General features: G+C 37.5%; 1 protein-coding gene across 1 annotated transcript; it reads left to right on the forward strand.

Moving 5' to 3' along the window:
• The first annotated feature begins 17,587 nt into the window (after nt 1–17,587).
• Nucleotides 17,588–24,506, forward strand: LOC126824044 (myocilin). The gene is made up of 2 exons (XM_050553199.1): nt 17,588–18,484; nt 21,647–24,506. The coding sequence occupies exons 1-2, from the start codon at nt 17,761–17,763 to the stop codon at nt 22,432–22,434; spliced, it is 1,512 nt and encodes a 503-aa protein (XP_050409156.1). The 5' UTR covers nt 17,588–17,760; the 3' UTR covers nt 22,435–24,506.
• The last annotated feature ends 372 nt before the right edge of the window (nt 24,507–24,878 follow it).

The raw sequence follows: 24,878 nt of genomic DNA on the forward strand, positions 1-24,878 counted from the left end.
ATGAACTAAAAATTTATAACATTCGGCAACAGCTGCAGACGAAATAAACACGTCAATGTGAACGAATTGAAAAAAAAAAAAAAGATAGGTTGCCAGGCAACGAAACATACGCCTACAGCAGCTAAAAATTTGTAGTTGTGACAGATTTGAAAATACAAATTTTGTCTGTAAATATTGATAGATTTGTAATTCAACAGCAATTGTCAAATTTCAATTTGCAAACTGTGTGGATGAGGCCAATCTGATTGAAATACAGATCTATATTTCGTTTCGTTTTTTTATACTTTCGATGGCCTACACTACATGAAGATCTGAGCGGTTGTTGCGATAGGTCACGTCAGAGGTCATACGAGCAGCAAGTGAGCCTATGACATCAAACATTTGATTAACCAATCAGCATTAATGTTACTAGTGGATTAGCCACAGTTCCGTGCAAAACACGCCTAAAGCTCGCTGTATTCATTGGCTAATACCTCACACTATTCACAACACGTCAATGATAACAACTCTTCCAGATCTTAGTGTAGTAAAGACAAGTAAAACAAAATTTTGAACTATAAAAACGAAACGAAATAGGATCTGTGTTTTAATCAGATTGAGATAAGGCTGGTTTATGATAGATAGATAGATAGGTTATAGATAGATAGATAGATTATAGATAGAGTCTATAGATAAATACGAGTATAAACATTACAGCTCGGGTATCAGGTAGTTGTGCTGTTTCAGTAGCAGTTTTTGTATTTCTGGTCACAGGTTCGATCCAGGTGTTGTTCGCCCAGAAAGTTTGTCGCGATTTTCAGGGTGGAGGGCCTGACAAGGACAACTGCCTAGTCATTTGGATGGGACCGAAAACTGAGGTCCAGCGAACACGTACAGGTTGTCTGAATAGGCTTGGGGAACAGGCTTAGCCTGTGTAAAACCCTTCCTCCCTAAGATCCCTTGGCAGTTGGAATTTGATATAAGAGTAGACACTAGCATCGTTGTCTGGGCAAAGTTTCCCTTATAGCAGACTGTATGTCAAGTCGAAACAGAACAGTAGGACGTTACACCTTATTTCATTTTATTTCTGTATTTAATGTTTGCTTTCAAACCATTGTTGGTGAATTGTTTAAATTCATTGAGAATCATTAAAAGAGTTCCTACTGTCGATAGTTTAAAATTGTCCGTCTAAATTAGATAATGGAGAGAGAGAGAAATGGGTTTAAAGTCCACTCGACACAAACTAGGTCATTTTGGGACTAATATATGCTCCAATTTTATTTCAATAATTCGCTTGTGCGTAGGGGTCTTTAGTAGTGGGAGAAAACTGGAGGACCCAGAGAAAACCCACGAGGTTGGACAGGCGACCCTACTCCTTGTCATGTACAACCAGGGAATCGAAACCACGCCAGTTGAGTCAATAACAGACCTTATGATACAGCATGCATATACTAATCATTCGGTCCCCCCCCTCCGAGATTTGATAATGGTGTTGAGTTTACTTTCCTGAGCATTGTTGAGTCATTCATTAACAGACTAATTAATGAATTAATTAATTCTAAACAAGTTTTCGATGATCCCCAATGAATTTGAACAATTTGCCAACAATGATTTAATATTAAACATGAAATACAGAAACTCCTGCTAAAACAGCACAACTACATGCACTGTAACCCGGGTATCATTTAATCTTGTGTATTTAGCATTAATTTCTTTCACATTCATTTAATATCAAATCTTTGTTTAAAAATTCGTAAAAATCATTTAAAATCACCCAAAGTCATCTAATTTGTACTTGTCCCCAGTTTAAAGCTGGCCATTTAATTTCGATAATGAGTATCCAATGGTACAATTTAGATGATTTAGGGTGATTTTAAATTATTTTGACAAAATTTTGAACAAAGATTTGATATTACGCGAATGTAAAAGAAATAAGTGCTTAATACACAAGATTAAATGATACCCGGGTTACAGTGATGATACTCGAGTCGTAGTGATAAATGTTTGGTATATAATAAGATTTAACTAGTGAATAAGAGGGAGATTGTCCTATTACTTACGTGATGCAATAACTGTGCCATATTCTGGCACCATGACCAAAATTAGTCTATCTTCTGGGTGTCGCACATTGTTCATATAAACTGGAAAATAAAAGATATTATCGTTCACACCATGCAGGATGAATTAAATGTAAATCGTGGATTACTTACTCGTGTGTACGATGGATGAATATTCTGATACATGGACCAATATCAGTTTGTCACAACTCTTCTGAAAATTCTTTAAATAAACTGAAAAGAAAGGGACATAACTCTGACAGTAATTAAGGGAAATCATTGAAAATCAATAGGGGTCTTCATCTCATAAACATAACAACTGTGCATAAAAATTAAATCAGGTGATGAAGAGCTTCTTCTATAGAGTTCACAAGGAATTGAGAATGAAGGACGGATGGACAGACAGAGGTGGTGATAAAATATAACAGCATTTCAACATATTATCCCGTTCTCAATATTCATCAATCTGCCTTGCTTGTTTACATTAATCAACTGTTCTATCAGCTATCCCCCCACCCCATCTTATTAGGATTTAATTTTATTTATGTACAGTTCTTGTGTATATATGTATGTTTGTTGTTGTATATGTACTGTTTGTAGTGTATATGTACTGTATGTTTGTAGTGTATATGTACGGTATGTTTGTAGTGTATATGTACGGTATGTTGCAGTCAAATAAATTTCGGGATGTTATTTTTTTACCTTCCGTATATAAATCGAAACAGAGTATAAGACGAATGCCGGTCGACTTTGCTGAAAAATGTATCGACTTATGACCCGAAAAATACGGTAATTTGGGGGGAATTTGAAACCGGTATACGGATGGGCAGTAGTCGGCACGCTTTCATTCTATGGTATTACGATGTCATGTAATTTTGTAGGAATATTATTGACATAAATTTGAATACCGTACGGGAATTAAATTTGAAAAATAACGAGGTGCACCTATTTTTTTTTATTACGTATGAATTTGAATATTTTGTTGACACATGATTCTTAATTGTGGTTTGAAAACGCCTGCTTAAACAACGATAAGAGTTATGTCCCTTTATTTTCGGGAAGAAAATGTCCGACAACTAAAATTTTGAAATCCCATCACTGGTATGTTGTGTATATGTACTATATGTATGTACGATATATATACTGTACGTTTGTTGTGTATATGTATGTTTGTTGTCCTATGATTTAATATTGTATGCTGCTCAAACTGTGGGTGATTTAACACCATAAAATACATCTTATCTTATTAAAAAAAATCGCCTTTTACTTTCAATTAGTTTTATTTATTTATTTATATATAATATGTAAATTTGCTGTTTCCATATGTTTGCTATCATATGTAATTGTAACTACACTTATAATTGGATGACTGACATTAAAACAAAATGTCGATAAAACATTTAACTAGTAATCATTTAACCATGAACATTTAACTATTGTAATGTAACCCGCTGCACTGCACAATTACCTCAGCGATTCAGAATTTTTAAACGGGCTGGAAACAAACTATGTTTTCTCTTTTGTGGTGGAAATATAATGGTATGAAATGGGTTTTAAAGGTGGAAGGTCTCTAACTCAATATAATCCACAGTCTTCGACATTGCAAACATGACTTATTGGTCAATTTAAATCAACATTGATGTTGTCATCTTACCGTGAAAAGATGGGGTTCCGATATCCTATATTTAAGACAAAATGAAAATTTTACTATTGGCACACGAATTTGCACTCTTCGCGTATTTCACCGAACATAACGGATTAGAAATTACAGTGAAAACAGAAATGATTAAATGTCAATCAGTTTATATACATTCATATTACATTATTATATATTATATGTGTTGTGAGTTGTGACCAGGGCTGAGAGCAGTTAACGTATAAATGAATTAACACGTTAATAGGAATGAATTTACACATTAAAGATACATTCTCAGGTACAAACTGGGTGATTTGATGAAATATTTGGACTAAAAACATATTCAGACTAACTAATTTATCATAATTTTGCTTCAAATCCTTCTCAAAACATTGCAATTGTCGGGAATACCCTGGCTATAAAAAAATCAATCAAAAGATGTCATGTTTGTGTCACGTAACTTACCTCTCTCAAGACCGATGCCAAGTAGGAGGAGAATTCATTGCGTACACAATACCATGTTGTCTTTAATCGCCGACTATTTATTACAAATATCGAAGCCTAATTAAATTCTCGGATTATCCACTTCCCACGTCTCTTTCCATGCATTTTATCTCAGAAAGTGTTGTACGTCTAATTCTTCATAAAGTTTATCAACATGTACATCAAGTGCTCAATCTCCGCGTGCAACCTTCGACGTCAAGCGTGCAGACACGCTTAATTGTCAGGCTGTCAATTAGGGAAACCCTTAGATTTTTGTCCTGTATACGCTCCATGAGTGTTTTTCAGGGAATCCAGTATTTTTCTAGTAAGATTGGACATTCCATATATACCAAAATTGCCATACTTTTATTGGAAATAACCACCCAATAAATACTTTTCTGGGAATGTAGCTTTAATAGAAATGAATTAACACATTAAATAGAAATGAATTAATGCGTTAATAGAAATAAATTAACACCTTAATAGAAATAACACGTTAACAGAAATAAATTAACGCATTAAATAGAAATAAATTAACACGTTAAATAGAAATAAATTAACGCGTTAAATAGAAATAAATTAATGCGTTAATAGAAATAAATTAACGAATTAAAAGAAATAAATTAACGAGTAAATAGAAATAACGCGTTAATAGGAATAAATTAACGCGTTAAATAGAAATAAATTAACGCGTTAAATAGAAATAAATTAACGCGTTAATAGAAATAAATTAACGCGTTAACACTCTGTGACGTTATATAGGCATATTAGGCTGGAAAATAGTTATTACAGACCAGTAAAAGGGCCTAATTCATGACATTTATGACTCAGAGACTACATTGCCACTGTCGCTTTAGCTACGTCTGCCGGATCACACATCTCTGGTCAAAATAAGCTGGTCTCCATAGTCTCCCATTCGGAATTGAGGGTCAAGAGAGGCACCGAATTCCCGTCAAAATGCCACCTAAATCCTAGATTTGATGTTCAGAATAAAAATAATGACCAAGAATAAGTTTTTTTACTCTCTGAAATGGGTTCAAAACGAAAATGACCATGATTTTGGAGCTTTGATAATTAACTTGTTAACTTAAAAATTTTAACGTGTTAACCATTTAAAGGAAATTTTAACTTGCTCTCAGCCCTGGTTGCAGCCCATTTGTGTCCGTTTCTACATGTAGGTGCCAAAGAATAGAGATTTAGCTCCCTTAATGGCCTTAATGTATATTTAATTATTCCTAATCCATGGATGTAACATACATGCAAGATTAAATACTGATGCTATATACATGTATGCATGACTGATGTCTAGGTCATATGGTTTTTTTTATTGTTTTTTAATTCCGTTTTTAATTTCAACTCTATATTTTAATATTCATTAATGCTTGGTTAGTCATTAGAGGCAGACAGTAATTAACCTGTCAGTCAAATTATGACAGACTGGCAACTAAAGTGGTTCATCTGTTAAGTTTCTATTAACTATTGTTTCATATGCCTTAATCCTTCAAAAGTTATATGTTTATGTCAACACCATTTATAGAAACTAATTTATATAAAAAGACAAATGTATAAATGTTAATCAATTAAAAACAAAATGGCCACATGCATCTCTCCCCCCTATAATAATATAAGAATTTATAACGACAAATAACTAACGCTAATTGTGCGTCGTATATACGAGTCTATTGTGCAGTTGGGGTCGACACAAACAATAACAACGCAATTTCACACTATGGAATTTGAGAAGTATCTGCACATGTTTCTGTAAAAGAATGAATACGTAGTCCCCACAAGTCATATTCCTATGACCTAATAATTCTACTATATAACAACGGTAGCGTACGTACGACGACCAAGCTACAATTATAGCAAAATAAATGAAATTTAAGTATAATATGTTAGAACTTTCGATAAAATTATATAATTAAAATCAGAAGGATTTCATAAATATAATTTTTCGATTCAGTGAACGTAGAAAGGAATTCCAGAGGGCGTGACTGGTCCTAGACACGCGACCGGAACTGATAATAAAATGGCGTATTTTGTAACGGTACGACGAAGTTTTGTTTTGAGATTCATTTTATTACGTATATTTTAGAAATCGCCAATATTGGAGATCGATTCACTGTTTCGGTAAATTCTTTATATTTGGCGGAATCCATGTAGACTTGCGGGATTGCGGGAGTTTTTCTTAGTCCTGTCCGTCGAACGCATGCCGATGTCGATAAAATAAAAGTTTTGATTTTTATTCTGGGTATTGTATTATCCGCTGTACGTCTTGTCTGTGACATGGGGTTTAATGTCCTACTATTTCTGCTCCGACTGGGTTAATTAACACGGGCATACGCCATATGCTGCAATGTGTGCTATAAGGGAAATTTTGTCAGAGGCGCTACGGCTTACTCTTATACCGAATTCCAACTGCCAATGGATCTTTTACGTGCACGTCAATGTGAACACCGGACTGTGTATTGTAGGGCCTACCATTAAATGTGCGCGTTTCTGTGTATTGTATTATTAGATGTACGTGTTTCCTATGTATATTGCATTATTAGATGTAGGCCTACGTGTTTTCTATGTATTGTATTATTAGATGTACCTGGCTTTTATTAAATGTTTGTGTGTGCAGTTTGTCCTTATTTATCTACAACTTGATGAGAGAGAGGGAGAGGGAGAGAGAGAGATTAACGTCCATCCGACAAAAAAAATGTCATTTTGAGACTAACACATGGTTCAATTTTATTTCAATAATTCGCTTGCACGTAGGGGTCTTTAGCAGTGGGAGGAAACTGGAGAACCCTGAGAAACCCACGAGGTTGGACAGGTGTTTGACGCAATAAGCATCTTAACTTATATATATTATACTTATCGTGTAGGTATGTGACCTCTCCGGACACGACCCCAACCAACAGATAAGTGGTACATTTTATTCAAAAGGTCGGATATTTGAGACACAGGCTTTAACTTCAAGCAATTTAATATACGATAAACTGATAACAAAATCTGCGTTGTAGTTTCAAAATGGATGCCATATTGTCGAAGCTTGATGTATTGAAGTAAACTCGACCCACTTGCATTATCCACGAGTTGTTTACATTCAATAAACTTATCGAGATATACAAGACAGTGTGTCAACGTCTTGAGTGGCAGGATTTAAAATATAACACCACTTTATAACAATAAATACAGGCGCTTGAACTTAAAGTGACATTCAGAATTACAGTCAACTCGTATAGAAGATTGAAAATTCTATTGAACATTACAAAACATCAGTTGTTTTTTCTATTAACACTACGGTACCAGAAAGGGGCCATGTCAAAGCTCTGAAAGAAAAATGAAATAGGGTTTTAACGTCCTACTTTTATGCTCTGACTGGGCTAATGAAGACGGACATACGCCATGCAGTGTGCTATGAGGAATATTTTGCCCGGACAGCTACGCTAAAGCTATACTCTTACGTTGAGTTCCAACAGCCAAGGGATCTTTAACGTCCTGCACCACTGACAAGGGAAAACCACGACGGAAAATCCCGATTAACTTTCTTGGCCATCACCGGGAGCGAACCAGCCCCGAAAGTGTTTCATCGTGAAATCAATTAGGATCATTGTCTAATCGTTCGGGTGGGACCAAAAATCCCGAGGTTCCGTGTACACGCTGGTGTAGGCTACGCGTAAAAGAACCATGACAGTTCGAATTGGACGAATATTGTCCAAGCAAAATTCCCTTCATAGCACATTCTGCATATTATGACGTTTACATATATCCCGGTAGGTGCAGAAGAGTATACGATGTGGGCGTTAAACCTAATTTCATTTCCACCCCCAGAATTATCATAAACCGCTTCCATGTACATATTCTATGGCTTATAGAGACCAAATAAATAGCTGGCACGTATTTATTACTTGCAAGCGCATCTATGTATAAAGAGAGAGAGAGAGAGAGAGAGAGGGGGGGAGGGGAGGGGGGAGATATGGTTGCGCGTAGAGGACTTTAGCAGTGGGAGGGATCCCGGGGACCCGGAGAAAACCCAGGAGGTTTGACACGCGCTAACCATTCGACCATTCACCCCCCCCCCCCCCATGTATAAAGCATCAACAGGGCAAAAAAAAAAAAAAAAAAAAATCATTAACGAACACCCGGACCAGTTTTGAACATTCCACGACAACATTTTTGGGACAATAATAAAATGTGTCTAATACGAAAAAACCTTACAAAATATTCAGAAAATGACCTTTGTAAGGTTATGTGTCCTAAACTATGAACTTTGCATACCCCCCAGTGTTAATGACCTTGGGTTCATGCCTTTTCATTAACCTTTGTTGTTAAGGTTTACCAACAATGAACGTTGCATATAATATAATCCACAGTCTGGATAATTTATACTGTCTGGGTCTTATGACGTGTTTCTCAATAATACCTATTTACATAGGATGTCCATATTATATTCATAGGGTCATCTGATCTCATGCAGATGATCATTGAATGTCCGTCCGTATTATTACATGTATATTCATAAGGCTGATCCGATCTCATCTTATGCAAATATTGACTGTCCATATAATATTCATGTGGTTATCTGATCTCATGTAAATATTCTAGAATACGACCGCAAATCAAATATTTATTGTGTAAATATGGTGATATAATGTATGTGTGTCTTTTGGAGAGAGAGAGAGAGAGAGAGAGAGAGAGAGAGAGGGAGGGAGGGGGCTGCCTCGGGACTTTTCTTCAGGAGGGTTAAAATGCATCGAACAACGAACAAATTGGTGAAGTCCGGCGTAAATTTGATGTTTACGCTGGTGGGTGAGCATCAGCTACCGTTTTGCTGTTAAGAGTTTAGATAGTGGTTCGATTTGCACGAGATCAACTTGCTACACTAGCATCTGACTATTATGAAGAATATGAACACAGAGATTGTAAACAGTCTGTTACTTGCCTATAATCAGGCAATGTAGGCTAGTAATTTAGAACTGTAAATATCGACTTTCGTTAACATATTTGAAAAATTCTAGATTTTTTTTTATTGCTTTTTGATTTGATGCCAATCTGTGCTATACACATGGCCACAGAGTAAACGTTTCTAAAATTAACTTACACACGTCGAAAATAATCAAACAGGGAATGTGGCTAATAATGCTTTGTAAGTCTGTGAGCCGCAGGGGCTCAGCGATGTAAAGTTTCTCGTCATTTTTCCGACCGCTGTCGGTAATTCAGGACCTGCCAAGGAACAGCGCCTAGTCGTTTGGATGGAACACAAAATCGAGTTCCAGTGTAGGCCTACACGTTGGTGTGCACATACAAGAACCCATTTGAAATAAGAGTACATTGCTCCGTTGTCCTGGCAATTCACCCCGCCACCCCTTCATAGATGTGTGCCATGAAAAAGCAATGCTGGGTCTAATTCATAAGCCCAGGTGGAGCAGAAAGGTACGGTCGGTAGTACGTTGAACCATACAAATCTTATTTATACATGTCATGCCGAAGCCCCACACTGCTAGTGCTAATAGTGCTATATCGTTTGGAATTGATCCTAATTTTTGACATTTTGAATCATCCCCCTTATCTGTGTAAAAGAAATGACATTTATCAAAAACAGCAAAGGTGTCGGAAACCGAGGAAGGGGTCCTGTGTGTAGGCCCTATATTTGCGTGAAAGTAAAAGAGAACCATTGACGATTCCAAATAAGACTAAGAGTCTGTCCGGGCAAAATTCCCCCATAGCACACTGCATCATGTCCATCTTCATTAGCCCAGTCGGCGCAGAAAGGTAGGCCTAAACCCCAACTCATTCCATTTCTTACCCTGGGCAAATCCGTCCCGTGGTATTGTATTGTTTGTATCTTGTTTCGTTCGTACGTTACTGACTCAGTGACTGTACGCTCTGATTCTGCCTCTAAAGTCTCATTGACATGGTAATTGTCGTTGCATAAATATCGTGACAATATGACAGATATTTCTATAAATATCGGGAATAAAGCAGGCAATGGCTGCATCTCATGATGTAGTAAGTGCTGTCTCTCCTGTGGCCTATCGAATAAGTAGGCTACTAAGTGATTCGCAGTGACTGACTATGATTGCATACAGTATACAGTCACATAACCAAACATAATATTTCCATTCGTTACATCCTTTGGTTGCCTGATTCATTTTCTTAAATAATCCACGCAGGAACGCTGTCATTTTCAGGTCACAGCCTAATTACGTAAGCATTGTTTGAAAAGTCACGGACAAATATCAATAAATGAATAATGGCAATGCTGCATAAATTTTAAAAAACAAAGCACTAGAAGAAGTACCGAGATTGCTTTACTTACAATCGAAGGCATATTCTGAATATTCACTGTCATCAATTCCAATCACAACGACCCTCTTACGTTCCGATTCAGCTGCCATTTTGTAAATGCGTCCTGCTTGAATTCTGTCTATACAATTATGTCGTCTTTAGCTCGACATGTACTACTTCTATTGCAGACGTATCATAAATGTACAACGGCTATGTTATTAATCTTTACAAGGCTGATGACCCCGCGAAAGGTTGAAGGTCGGTTCAATTTAGTTTCTCGATCACTCTAGTCTCTTTCTTTGTCATGTTTATAACCCGAATAGCCCAGACACTCAAGGATAAATAGGATTTTGACATGTGCCCACGTGACACGACTATAATTATTTCTGTTTAATCCCGATATTACTAGCATGAGCAAAGTTTACTAGTTTGTCAAAGGGTTGATACCCTAATAGTATTGGTGTTCAATTACTTTCTCATTCATACTACAATGCATGACGCATGCCCGTCTTCATTATTTCGGTTATATTGGTGCAGGAAAGTAGGAGTTCAAATTCCATTTAAATTCCATTTGATATTATCATTTTTTTATGTTAGATTTATCCAGCTCCAGCCAGTTCTGACGTAAAGTTGAGTTGCTGAAAGATTTCAACTGGTATCAACGAGATTGCGCCCACGGGCACGTGCCATAGTATAAAAACACGTGGTCATAAACCTTTACATATTGTAGCCTGCGCTTAGGCATCACCTATTAGGCATGACCAATTTAAAATATGTAATTTAAAAAATACTTAACTAAAACATGGTTCAATTTTATTTCAATAATTAGCTTGCGCGTAGGGGTCTTTAGCAGTGGGAGGACTCGGAGAAAACCCACGAGGTTGGACATGCGACCCTACTCCTTGTCACGTACAACCGGGGATTCGACACCCCGCCAGTTGACTCAATGACAGACCGTATGATACAGCGCAGCTGTTTATATTTGGAATTAAATAATATTGTCCCTCACACTCGCACATATACAATGTAAATGTCAGTATGGTAGAAAGTGACATTAAACATATACAATATAATAAATGTCAGTATGGTAGATATCTAACTTCTTTGGCACATACATAATTCATGACATATAACACCTTTTTTTGCGGAATGTAAATTACGTGCATAAGTTATCCAGGTATGGATTAAGGTTAAGTCTAATCCTATAGTCACTATATGCAACATTTTAGTTTTGTGTTGTTTTTTTTAAGTTTATATCTATATGTATATATTGAAGTGTAAACAAATAAAATTCAGGTAATTCATGCATATATCTTATCCAAATATTTATCAAAGGCCTTCTATAATATATTGACGGAGGGCCTGACAAGGACAGCTGTCTAGTCCTTCTGATGAGACGGAAAACCGAGGTCCCATGTATATATTGGAATGCACGTAAAAGATCCCCTGGCAGTTGGAATTCGATATAAGAGTATGCGATAGTGCCGCTGCCCGGACAAAATTTCCCTCATAGCACACTGTATGGCGTATGCCCCTCTTCATTAGCCCAGTATAGGAGCAGAATAGTAGGACGTTAAACCCCATTTCATTTCATTTCATATAATATATTGTGTAATATAAAGGATAGGAATGAATCTCTAGTCTCGCCAACATAATATCTGGGTCATCTTCGGGGGGGGGGGGGGTGGATGACCGGATAGTTAGCGCGTGCGCGTTGTATCATAAGGTCTGTCATTGAGTCAACTGGCTCGGTTTCGATTCCCCGGTTGTACGTGACAAAGAGTAGGGTCGTCTGACCAACTTCTTGGGTTTTCTCCGGGTCCTCCGGTTTCCTCCCACGGCTAAAGACCCCCTACGCGCAAACGAATTATTGAAATAAAATTGAACCATGTTAGACCCGAAATGACCTAGTTTGTTGACGGTACACCCCATTTCCCTCTCTCGGTCATCGTGAGACCAAAATACAGTGCTAGAGGGGGGTCGGGTCGTCAGGAGTCAAGACAGTGTCATTTCCGCCAAGTCTTTATCGAATTCCAGCGTTCAAGGGTTGTTGGTGTTGACAGGTTGGCCTCCTATTTTTGTCCCATACGAATGACTTGGCAACACTTTACTTGTCAGCCTCGCATGCGTCACCCTCAAAAGAGGGAACCGGGTTTGAAAAATGAGAATCCCGACGGTTGTCTGCCAATCTTTTTGTGTGCTAACTTGACTGATGGAGCCGTTGTTTTTGTGCTAGCTTGACTGATGGAGCCGTTGTTATTTCTTAATCAAATGGTTAGGCGGTTTTCGGAACACAGAGGGGTGTCACATACAAAAGACTGCAATTAAACGGCGGAAAATTATTTGACAGAAAATAATTAAGAATTTACTTAGGCCTCAATATGTATGATAAATGGACAGTAAGTAACGAAAAACACATTCTTATAGCTTGCGGTATCTCCCGACGAATACAAAGTTTTGAGAGGGATTGGAAGCAAATTTTTGATAGATTACAGGGGAATTTATGGAAGATTAGATAAAGAGTCGACAGTTCTCGTTATAATAGTTAAAGAAAAATAGATAAAGTAAATAGAATATGTTGAAAATTTTAGTCAAATTACTCCACTCTGAACCGAGATATTAGCCTTTGAATTTTAGGCCTAACCTTGATCATCATTACTAAAGTCGGTACGATAAAAAAAAAACAAAGTCTCGATTATCCACTTTACGTTTAATTATTTTTCATAAAATGCATTTCAATCCGCTAAATATCACAGGCTAGCGATGGCATCGAGAGTTGATTATGGACTGGATAAGTCAATTAATGTCTAGTAAATAATTTAAATAACATTTCAGGCCTAAAGAAAGGCCTCCAATATGCAGATTTAGCTCTAGCATGATGTATGTTTAATTAGTTTGAATATGTTTTTAGTCCAGTGTGAGGAAACCGGAGGACCCGGAGAAAACCCAGGAGGTTGGAAGGCGACCCTACTCCTTGTCACGTACAACCGGGGAATCGAAATCACACCAGTTGACTCAATGACAGACCTTATGATTCAAAGCGCACGCGCTAGCCCTTGGCCGTAACTAGCTCAGACCAACGAGTGGGTGCGGGAAGTGTTCTCAGTGGTGTTGTAAAATTGACGGACAATGTATAATGTATATCTATATTTTTTAAGTTCGACAATTTTCACAAGGGGGGGGGGGGCGAAACTTTTCGCCGAGGGGATTCCCCCCCCCCCCCCGCCCCCCATATAAATAGAATAATTATAAGTTTGATAAAGTTGTCAATAGATGATCATACACAAAGACTAGGCGTGTGTATGCATATCCAATGCGTTTATTCTTTCGTTGCTTGTAATGGAAAATTTCTCTTTAACTTGTCGGAACTTCTACATCATAATTTACATACCAATTGAGAATTAACTACGTGCTTTCATTAATTGGTCATCAAAGAAATTCCGAACACGTAAAAACGCGCTGGAGAGTAATTGGACAAAATCCACAAATGAAAAGGAATGTTTTTGTAACGGGGCCGATGCAATAACATCTAAATTAAAGCAATTGTCTCTCTCGGGATCGGATGAAAATTTAATGAATATTCCAGTCTAGTGATTGTTTTAAAGCCTGACTTTGCGTGAGAAATAGATTTTACAAGTCGACTGTGCCTTATAGAACAGGAAAACACGCCACTTGGACATATAACCCCCCACTTATTACACTCGGTCTGTCGAGCTTGGTTAAAATCGGCCAGCGAACTTCCAGAGAGAAATTGAAGTGGGGTTTAAAGGAGCTAAATCGCTAATATTTGGGATCTAGAAATTGACACAAATGGTCGGAACGCATATAATAATGTAATATGAATGTATATAAACTGATTTACATTCAGTCGTTTCTGTTTTTACTCTAATTTCAAATCAAATCGAATGGCAATCTCTAGCGTCTTGTTATTCCAGTCTACATCGATAGTATTTATTGCGCATGTGGAATTTGTCTAGCCTCGTTCTTCGAGTCCCTTGTTACAGCTGGCCACTGAAACCCATTATGGTACACGAACCTTGTACCAATAGTAAAATGTTTATTTTGTCTTAATGTTAGATATCAGAAGCCCATATTTTCCCGGTAAGATCACAATTTAATATTGATTTAAATTGACAAATAATTCGTGTTTTCAATGTCGAAGACTTAGGATGATATTGATTTAAAGACTTGGCTACTTTTCGATAGGAACAGGACTAAGGAAGACGGCACATACGCCATTATAGTGTACTATGAGCGTTATTTTAAGGGGATAGGGGATATCCTTAACGTGTACTATGAGCGTTATTTTAAGGGGATAGGGGATATCCTTAACGTTCTGCCAATGTTATACACGGTTTCTCGGGTTTTCGTCCCATCCGAACCACTATAGAGGAGTTTTTGTGAGCAAATCGTGAGATAGAGGCCCACTCAACGCAAACTAGGTGATTTCTGTGCAAGCAATTAGAATACCTTTACATGTATTTTAGTCTTTACGCCAATAAGTCCACATTAGGCTATGACGAAACGGGAGAACCCAGACAAATCACATGAAGCTAGGCAGGCGACCCTAAACCCTATCACGTACAAGCCTGGTATCAAAATTACGACACTCCCCCCAATGGCAATCGTCAACCAACTAACTTTCCCTTAATGTAACAAAATAATGTAACCGTAACGTTTTATACGTCCGGTATTGGGGAGAGGGGGCACTTTGTGCCTACATTTCATGACCCTAGGATGTTTTTAAATCTCTTGAGGCGATCCACTTCTCCGTAAGTCAAACATTTGTTAAAGATTTTGACTTGCTTCATTAATTGTACCTTGCAATATCCTACAGGTACCAAATCACAGAAGGATTATAATACTATATTTCACCACATAGCCGTGGATTCGGTTTATCTTACGGTCTTGGTAAAAATGCATTATTTCAACACATTAAATTATAGAAAAAATGGCGAATTAAGAGCGGCTTAATAGAAAACAAAATTAATGCGAATTTTAAAACGGCTCCAAGTCTTAAAGATTCCGGAATTCCGCGCTGTAGCGCCCGAACTCCGATAATCCCAATACAGTATAATATATTTATCGTTTTGTCATTATTCTACAAGAGTGTGTATTCTTGGTCGTTGCAGATTTCAAAACTTTATGGAATACAATTAGGCTACTGTTTTAATAGTAATAACGTTTCAACAAGGATCCCCTCTTAGTTAACGAGCACACAATGGTTATTCACGGCCTGGGCCATTTTGCACACACAGAACCAAAGTCCAGCTTAACCTGAGTGGGGTCCGGGGCCTGACTAGAATCGCGGGGCCCCTAGCGCGATGAAAAGATTATTTATATCCCTTTGAATGGGCTTCGATCAATCACAGAGAAGGTTGAGGGATTACAGACTCACCCAATCTCCGCCCATTGCGCCGTTAGAAGCCTTGACCGATCACCGAATAACTTCATAGGGAAGGTTGAGGGATAGCTCAGTCTCCGCCCTCGCGCCACTAAATCGATTACCGTGATCTGGAATTTGAATTTTTTCTCTTTTTGCCATGAACCGTGTAATGAATGGTCACGGCACTCACTTACAGATTCATTATGTAAGATTTAGATAAAGAGCTGACCATTCTTCCTATAATAGCTCAAAAATAGATAATGTAAAATCAAAATATTGGAAATTTAATTCAAATTACTTCATTCTGAGCCAAGTTATCATTGTTTGTAGTTTTGACAAGATGTGTGCATAGTGGTAACCAGGGCACTGGTATATTCGAGACTTAGCCCCACTTTCCCGTTTTTAAATTAAATTTTTAAATGGCGAACCGTTCTAATCTAGTTAAAATCTCGAGTGTCCGATGCCATAGAGAGTCGATTATGGCCTTGTTTTGTTAATAAATGTCTAATTAATAGCTTATATATCATTTCATGCCTAAAGAAAGACCTGCAATAGGCAGATTTAGCTCTTACATATTGTATGTTAAATAAGTATACTACTTTGCTATGCGGTTATAATCCGTTTTACATCTTTTTATACACACAAAGATTAAATAAATACTAATTCTCAAAATTCTGGAAGCATACTTAGTGTTTTCGGCTAAAATCCTCGATGTAGGAATTAAAAATGTCGGTAAACCAGCTCCTCGTCTGCTCTCACAGCGGAGCTGATTGTAGAAAGGCAGAGAAAGTTTCGAATGGGCCGAAGCTTTGATTCGAAACGTTTACATTCTGGTCAAAAGTTCAGTTCCATTACCGCTCGTCTACAGCGGCAGTGACAAGATAATAAAGTTAAAGGAGCTAAATCTCTATTCTTTGGCACCTAGAAATGGACACAAATGGGTCTCAAAACATATAATAACGTACTATGCATGTATATATACTGATTTACATTCAATCGTTTCTGTTTTTACTGTAATTTCTAATTAGTTATGTTTGGCGAAATGCGCGAAGAGTGCAAATTGAATGGCAGTTTTTGGCGTCTGGTTATTACAGTCTACTCCGGAAGCCTTACCTTGTGGGATATGTGTTAGCCTCGTTCATCCAGTCACTTCATTACAAATGGCGCTCGAAAGCATCCTGGCCAAGTTTAAAATGTCCATTGTGTCTTAAATATTGAATACAAGAAGTCCACCTTTTCACTGTAAGATAACAACATCAAGGTTGATTTAAATTTATTAGTAAGTCGTGCTTGCAATGCTGAAGACTGTGGATGATATTTGGTTAAAGACTTAGTTCCTTTAACCCTTTGGCCGAATGATTAGTATGTGCACGCTGTATCATAAGGTTTGGTTTTCCTCCCCACTTCTAAAGACCGCTACGCGCAAGCGAATTATTGAAATAAAATTGAACCGTATGTTAGTCCCGAAATAACCTAGTTTGTGTCGTTTGGACGTTAGACCTCATTTCTCTCCCCCCCCCCTTTAATCCTTATTACTATTGTACTGCTATGTATTTATAAACCGCTAACGATCTGAACTAAAGAACATTTAATCTCGATTAATGTAAAATTAATCAGTAATGAATGGGTTCTGAACCCTCTTCTCCTCGTCCAACAACCATTTTGACTTTAAAATTGCTTCGTTGTTGAGAGTGGTTATTAAGCTGTCCAGAATCAAACAACGCAATAAATCATGGTGTTCCGAATGCATCTTAATTAATTTCAAATACCACATTGTATCATTGTTCGATAGAAAGTCGGTGGAATCCTCTGGGATACAACGTTGAGTGTTTGAATGATTTCTTAATGAAGACACAACTTGGGAAAGGATGTTATAACAATTCTTCCAGATTAATCATTTGATTCAGGCAAGTGCAGACGGGAGACTTCGTAAAGACAAAATGCCAGGAAAACGGTTTTCTGTGATTTTTGTATTTTTGATCTCGTTGCTAGCCGTTGGTTTTGTTAGCGTCCAACCCATTAAAAATGAACAATGTGAGTATGATATGGACCTGGTGAAAAATACGATGAAGGTTGTGTGTAAGGGCGACTCGGCCAGAGTCAACATAATAGCCCACAACGCCGTGGTCAGTCAGCCTTCCAGCAGATACGAATCTTCCGGCGAGATGCCCCCAGTGAACACCCAGGACTGGATGCCGTATGGGGACATGAACACCATGAATAGCATCCCATTGTCGAACACCGTGAAAAATTCCACAAAACATATAGAATTGCTTAAACAGCGTCTTTCGATGCACTCCAGCGCCATGTTCAACATCACTACCCTGCTGACGGAGGGCGATGAAGGTTTGACGTCAGATCTGAAAAAGCTCCGACGATTGGCCCCGAACAAAGAAGCCTTAAAAGAAGGGATGTTGGCGGCCATTAGGAATCAGTACAACTTCATGAGGACGGCCATTTTGACACAGAACGCAGAATTGTCGAAGCTTATTTCTTCTCTGAACAGTTTGTTGGATATAACATCAAAGGCCATGCGTGGTGCTGCTAAGGCTGATGATGATATCGTTGAACAGATTGGATACGTTAACAAGACGATGATCACCATGAGAAGAATGATGTCCAAGGAACTCAAGAAACAAAGACACAGGCCTTCAAATAACCAAGGTATGTCTTCAATTTTTAGATTTGGTTTTTCAAAATTGTAAAAAATATTTCATGCGTTATTGTTTCTTTTTAAAAATGAATTATTCAGCTGGGTCTTTTATTGCGATTTGAGTCGAGAAAAGATTGAAACGAAAAATTAAGCAACGGTTTAATAATTTGGTTAGGGCGGTTGGATGGCCGAATTGTAATTGCGTACGCGTTGCATCATAAGGTCTGTCATTGAGTCATCTGGCGTGGTTTCGATTCCCCGGTTGTACATGACAAGGAGTATGGTCGTCTGTCCAACCTCATGGGTTTTATCCGGGTCCCCCGGTTTCCCCCCACTGCTAAAGACCCCCACGCGCAAGTAAAATATTGAAATAAAATTGAACCACGTGTTAGTCCCGAAATGACCTAGTTTGTGTCGATTGGACGTTATACCCCATTTCTCTCTCTCTCTGTCTCTCTGTCTCTCTCTCTCTCTCTGTTAATTTGTTTCTGACTGAAACCCGATGATTGTCATTTGAGTGATTTTTAATCTCTTACAATTTATTATTATGAAAGTTAAATCTCTTATATCAGTCCAAAAATGGCTCAATACGGTTAAATTCTATTGACAAAGATGAATTGAAAATCGCAACATTCGGCATCCCCTGAAGTCAGCGTTCGGTTCAATCTAATTAAAATACAGATCCAATTTCGTTTCGTATTTTATAGTTCAAAATTTCGTTTTACTTGTCTTTACTGCGTTATGATCTGGAAGAGTTGTTATATAATCCGCGTTCTGGTTGATCTGAGGGATTAGCCAATGAAACGGTCTGTTGCAGCGAGTTCTTGGCGTGCGATACACGGAACTGTGGGTATTCTACTAGAAACATTAACGCTGATTAGCTAATCAAAATGCCTGACGTCATGGGGTCAAAGGGCGCCCATATAACCCCTGAGGCGACCTCCGACTGCAACTGGTCAGATCTTCATGTAATAGAGGCCATCAAAAGTAAAAAAAAAAACGAAAGGAAATATAGATCTGTATTTTAATCAGATTGTGTTCGGTTTGAATCCATGTCGGAATATTATTCTTAATCACATGAGATATTGTACGAAAATAGCTAATGGCGCCCAAGGACTCTATCTGCCATCTGTGAGCCTAGAATTTTAGACAAATAAAACTTTGCAATTGGCACGCAAATCAAGCATTAATTTAAAATAAATCAACAATTTTGTCTTTTACTCACATCCAAATTGATCTTTCGTGTCATTCATATTATACACTTGTCAAATATGTAGTGTTTTCTCACTCAATATAACAGCTGTGCATGCTTCAAGACCATTTAGATCAGTGTACGGTTAGATAAAGATCTGACAGTTCTCGCTATAATAGTTAAAGTACTTAAAGATACATTAGTTAAGAGTTTAATAAAGAGTTGGTCATTCTTGCTATAATAATTCAAAAATAGATGATAAAAAAAGAAAATATTTAAAATTTCAGTCAAATTACTTCATTCTCAGCCAAGTTATCATTGTTTGTAGTTTTGACAAGATGTGTGCACAGTGGTAACCAGGGCACTGTTATAATCGTGACTTAGCCTCGCTTTCCTATTTTTAAATTAAAGTTTTAAATGGCGAACCGTTTTAATCTAGTTAAAATCTCGAGTATACGATGCCATCGAGAGTCGATTGTGGTCTTGTTTTGTTAATAAATTTCTAATTAATAGTTTATATAACATTTCAAATGTCAAAATCGTTTTTTTGTTACTAAACATCGCAACCTCCAAAATAAAAGCGTTGTTCCACGATTTCTACCCGAAAAGCCGACTCTTGTTTAAAGTCATTGTGTTCAGTGCTATTTTAAAATAACCCTTTGGACCGGTTGCTCAAATCTGAGTTATAGATTTGTTAAATCTAACAGGTCGTTATCTTGCTAACGTGTCGTTTGTTAACGCTCCGTTAGACTTCTGTTGTTAGAAAGTCAATTTCATTATCCGCTAGCTAACGGACTGATTAAAGCTAATCCAAGAAAAGACTGTTTGGTCATTGGCTGAATTTTGAATTTTTAAATTCAATGTACATGTATAACAACTTTATAGAATTTAATATTTTAATACTACTAGTACTACTATGAAGTGTTAAAAACAAGAGACAGAAGAAAGTGAGACAACTGTGCACAAAACTTGATTAAAGACAAAAAGATAACTGTAGAATTTACTGCAGAACACGCTATAGAAACTGCTTATAGAAATTTTAGCATAAATCTGTAGGAAAAATTACGGGATTTGCACTATAGAAACTGTAGAATATTTGGGATTTGTTATTTCCTACATGCCCCCAAAATTATGTAGAATAATATAGAATCTCACCAGGGCCTTAACTAGCTCAGAGCAACAAGGTGGTGGGGTGGGGTGGGGTCGGAAGTGTTCTCGGGGTTGCTGTAATATTGTTTTTATGGTCAACAATTTTTTCACAGGGGGTGGGGGTGGGGCGAATCTTTTTGCAGGCCTAATCTCATCCTATAGAAAATGTGATCCCCCCCCCCCCGAACTCTCTAGAATTCTATAGCTAGATAGTTAATCTATAGAAAATGTGCCCCCCCCCCCACGGAACCCTCTAGATTGTTCTATAGAAAACTAGTCGGGTAACCTATAGGAATTTTTTCTAAGGGTATAATTCGACTGACAGTCGACTAATGTCAGCTTTAAAGTTAAACAGATAATCTTCGTTTTTATATAGCGGCAAGTTTTAACGACATGGTAAAAACCACGGGCCTCCCAGAAACAGACTTTCTCTCCATTAAATGAAATAAATGAAATGGGGTTTAACGTTCAACTGTTCTAATTTTTCCCTTTTCAGTGATGTAGGACGGAGGGCCTGACAAGGACAGCTGTCTAGTCGTACACATTGGCGTGAGCGTAAAAGAGACCTTGGCACTTAGAATTCGATATAAGAGTAGGCCGTAGCACCGCTGCCCTTTGTCTGCGATATCACCTCGGTGGAAGCGGACGTAAAATACAACTAACTAACAACAACACCGCTGCCCGAGCAACATTTCCCTCATAGCACACTGTATGGCATATGTCCGTCTCCATTAGCCCAGCTGGAGCAGAACAGTACAAAGCTAAACCCCATTTCATTTTATTTCATTTCATCTTGTAGTGTTGAGTTAATCCTCGCATTCCTGTCTTTCAGGTAACTGCCCATTAGAGATAGCAGCTATTGGTAACGGTCATGCTATGGATGTCCGAGTTAAAAAGGGAACCATAATGAGAGATGGTGGTGCTATTAGCGACAAGCTATGGATCATGGAAGGCGGAAGATCGTCGGATCAACTTATAGAATACGATTCGGAAATTGACCAAGAATATCAACTTTTTTCCAAAGCTCATACGTTGCCGTTTAGATGCGAGGGGACGGGTCATGTGATGTATATGGCCCATCTCATATGTCAGAAAGCCGACTCCAACACTATTGTCAAATATGATATGGATAAAATGCTCATCGTCGCGGAAGTAAGTTTAGGGACAGCGGGAGTCCAGGGAACGTATCCTTATCAATTTGGGGGATATAGTGACATCGATTTAGCCGTGGACGAGTTGGGCTTGTGGGTTGTGTACGCCATGCCAGATTCCGCGGGAAAGATGATGATTAGTAAGCTTAATGCTGATAACCTGATGATCGAGAAGACCTGGATGACCAGATATCCCAAAGCCATGGTCGGTAACACCTTCATGATCTGCGGTGTCCTCTACGGCACCAACTCCTACAAAGACTCGCCGACCTTTATCAAGTACCGCTACGACACCGAAACAGGTCGAGATAAAATTCTCAAGGATGGCAAGCTGCAGTTTGCGAATGGCGTGAGACAGAAATCCCCGAACACCGTAATGCTGGACTATAATCCTGGTGATCGAAGACTCTATGCTTGGAATAATGGCAAAGGCGAACTCTATCCCGTTTTCTTCCGGGAAATACCATAGAGATATGGCTAAATCTATTTGTTAAGGCCAGCTCAATTTTTGTCAAGGTCGTTGAGATGTAATTAAGGTTAGAACACGTGATCGTTGGCGAGATTGTAGGTTAGGGTTAGAATAAGCATTGGGCTAGGTCCAGGGTTAGGGTTGGGATTAGTGCTAGCCGTGTTTACATCTCGTGACCTATGACGAACGATTGAGCTGGCCTTATCATTAAGCACTAACCATAGAGATATAAATGTATTTAGAACATTTGAAGGATGTCGCTCTTCGATATTTATATAGGCGGATAATACAGAATGGTTCATTTTGACGAAAGTGTGCAAGAACTTCACAAAAATATCCAACATGGATAGGCCTACAATTTTCTTAAAGGGACAATAACACTCTTGCTGGCTTGAAAGCTCCAGAAAAAAAATAATATCATTATTTAAGTACTAGATGTTTAAGTGTCCTACCTGTTGTGTAAATTATCCATTACATCCTATTTTACTTGTCCAGAGGGTTCGAAAATATTTTTAAATCGAAGTTTCATTTGAAAAGGTTTACGTTAGACGTTTCAAACCATTATGTTGAATTTTTCAAAATTTTTAAATAAGGTGTGTTAAGATGAAATTTGTATCATCAATTAATTGAAATATTCTAAAATAGTACAATTTGTTGACCAGAATAAAGATTAGGACATATTATTCAGTTACGACAAGAGTGGTATTGAGCCTTTAACTTAATCAGTCCGAATCCCCTGGCCCCAAGTTCAGAAAACATTCTCAGACTTAAGTTAAGAATTTACTCAAAATTGTTTGTCTTATTTTAACGGAATATACTCCTTTATAAAACTTTTTTGTTTTAATGTATCAAATACATCAATAAGAAACTATGTGCACATTTTTTTGTTTCTGGGTCAAAGATATTTCTCATAAACGGTGATTGAAATTTGAGTAAATTCTTAACTTAAGTCAGAGAATGGTCTGTTAACTCCGGGTCAGATCGATCTATTCAAAGCAAAGTTAGAATATATTCTCGATTGTCAAGTACTGCTTTCAGAGTGTGTGTTCGTGACGTTATACTAGATTTTTTCGCACGTGATTGATTGATTTGAATTTGTCAATTAGATGTTCTATCCACTTATATCGACGCCATTGGTGTTTTCAATATGCTTTACTATAATACAAGTCAAACTTTTTAAAATCATATTGTGTCTATAGGTAATAAAATTCTGTCATCGGTCTGTTAGCTGAATATCGGTGTTATTGAAAAGTCCGCGTATAAAATAAATGTATGTGACTATTCACTTAAGGTTATGCATTGTACACACGGAGAACTACGATCGTAACTACTCTACTCTCTGTCCTAGATGGCCGCCATATCCAACAATCAATATACTGTTTTGTAATTCGGTCCTAATCCAGTTAATATACACTAAAACCTTTTCAATTTTATTAAATGAAAACAGAATAAAAATTCTCAAAATACGTTGATTAAGGACTTAAAATGTCGGTCAACTAGTTTAGTATATCGCATAAAACCATTTTATTGAACATGCAGATAGTTAAAGACGTATTATGTGAGAGCTCAATTTGTCTATTGTAAGATGCTTTTCTGTATATTATTTAGACATTTGTTAACGTGATACGTCCATAATCAACTCTCTAGACCTTTTGGTGGCTTTAATATTGAGTGGTTTATCAATATCTGCGTTAAACACTTATGTGAGCGGCCCAGCCCGCAATTGTCCGAAAATGTGTGACTGCACTCACTTTGACTGCCTTTCTATTCTTATATATTAAAAGTCATATTTCTATTAAAATTAATACAAATTTAATTACATCCGCTGGCCTAACCGCGAAATATATTCGCTCAGAATAAAGCGATTTGACTCAAATTTTCAATATATTCATTTTTCATTATCTATATATGAACTATTATATAGCATGAATGACCAGCTCTTTATCTAAATATCGAATCTGTAAACTAGTTATAATCGTTTCGTCTACTGGTATTTCACTTTGATTCTGTTAAATCTGTATGTTAGAAGTTTATATGTAGTCGGAAATTTGTAATAAAGTTTTATTACTTAATTTCGTTAAAAAGAACAGAACATTCTATGTTCTAAACTGTGTTGTGACTCTATGAAAACCATTGTCCGTCCGTCACTCACGCGCAAATGCAGATGATATCATTTCGGGCCGAAAGTTTCGGAGAAGAAATACTGCTTGAAGTTTTTAACATTTTACCAAAGCTTCGCAATTGCTAAAGATATATTTTTTGTCAATTATATACATTTGGTGCCTCGTGGAGCGATCATATAGCCCCTCCCAGTGAAATGCATATAACACAAGTGAAATAAATGTCTTGCATATATATTAGCGTAACCAGGTCCGTAGCCAGCTTGCTCCAATGTTGTTTTTAGGATGGGTGCACAGTCTACAGTAGGTATTTTAGAGCTATGG

This window comes from Patella vulgata, chromosome 6, assembly GCF_932274485.2.
Source record: "Patella vulgata chromosome 6, xgPatVulg1.2, whole genome shotgun sequence".
Lineage (NCBI taxonomy): Eukaryota > Metazoa > Mollusca > Gastropoda > Patellidae > Patella > Patella vulgata.

Bases quoted from the DNA above. Each gene is read 5' to 3' on its own strand.
- LOC126824044 (XM_050553199.1), top strand. From the start codon at position 17,761: ATGCCAGGAAAACGGTTTTCTGTGATTTTTGTATTTTTGATCTCGTTG. The intron at 18,485-21,646 runs GTATGTCTTCAA...CCTGTCTTTCAG, and splicing joins CAGGCCTTCAAATAACCAAG to GTAACTGCCCATTAGAGATA.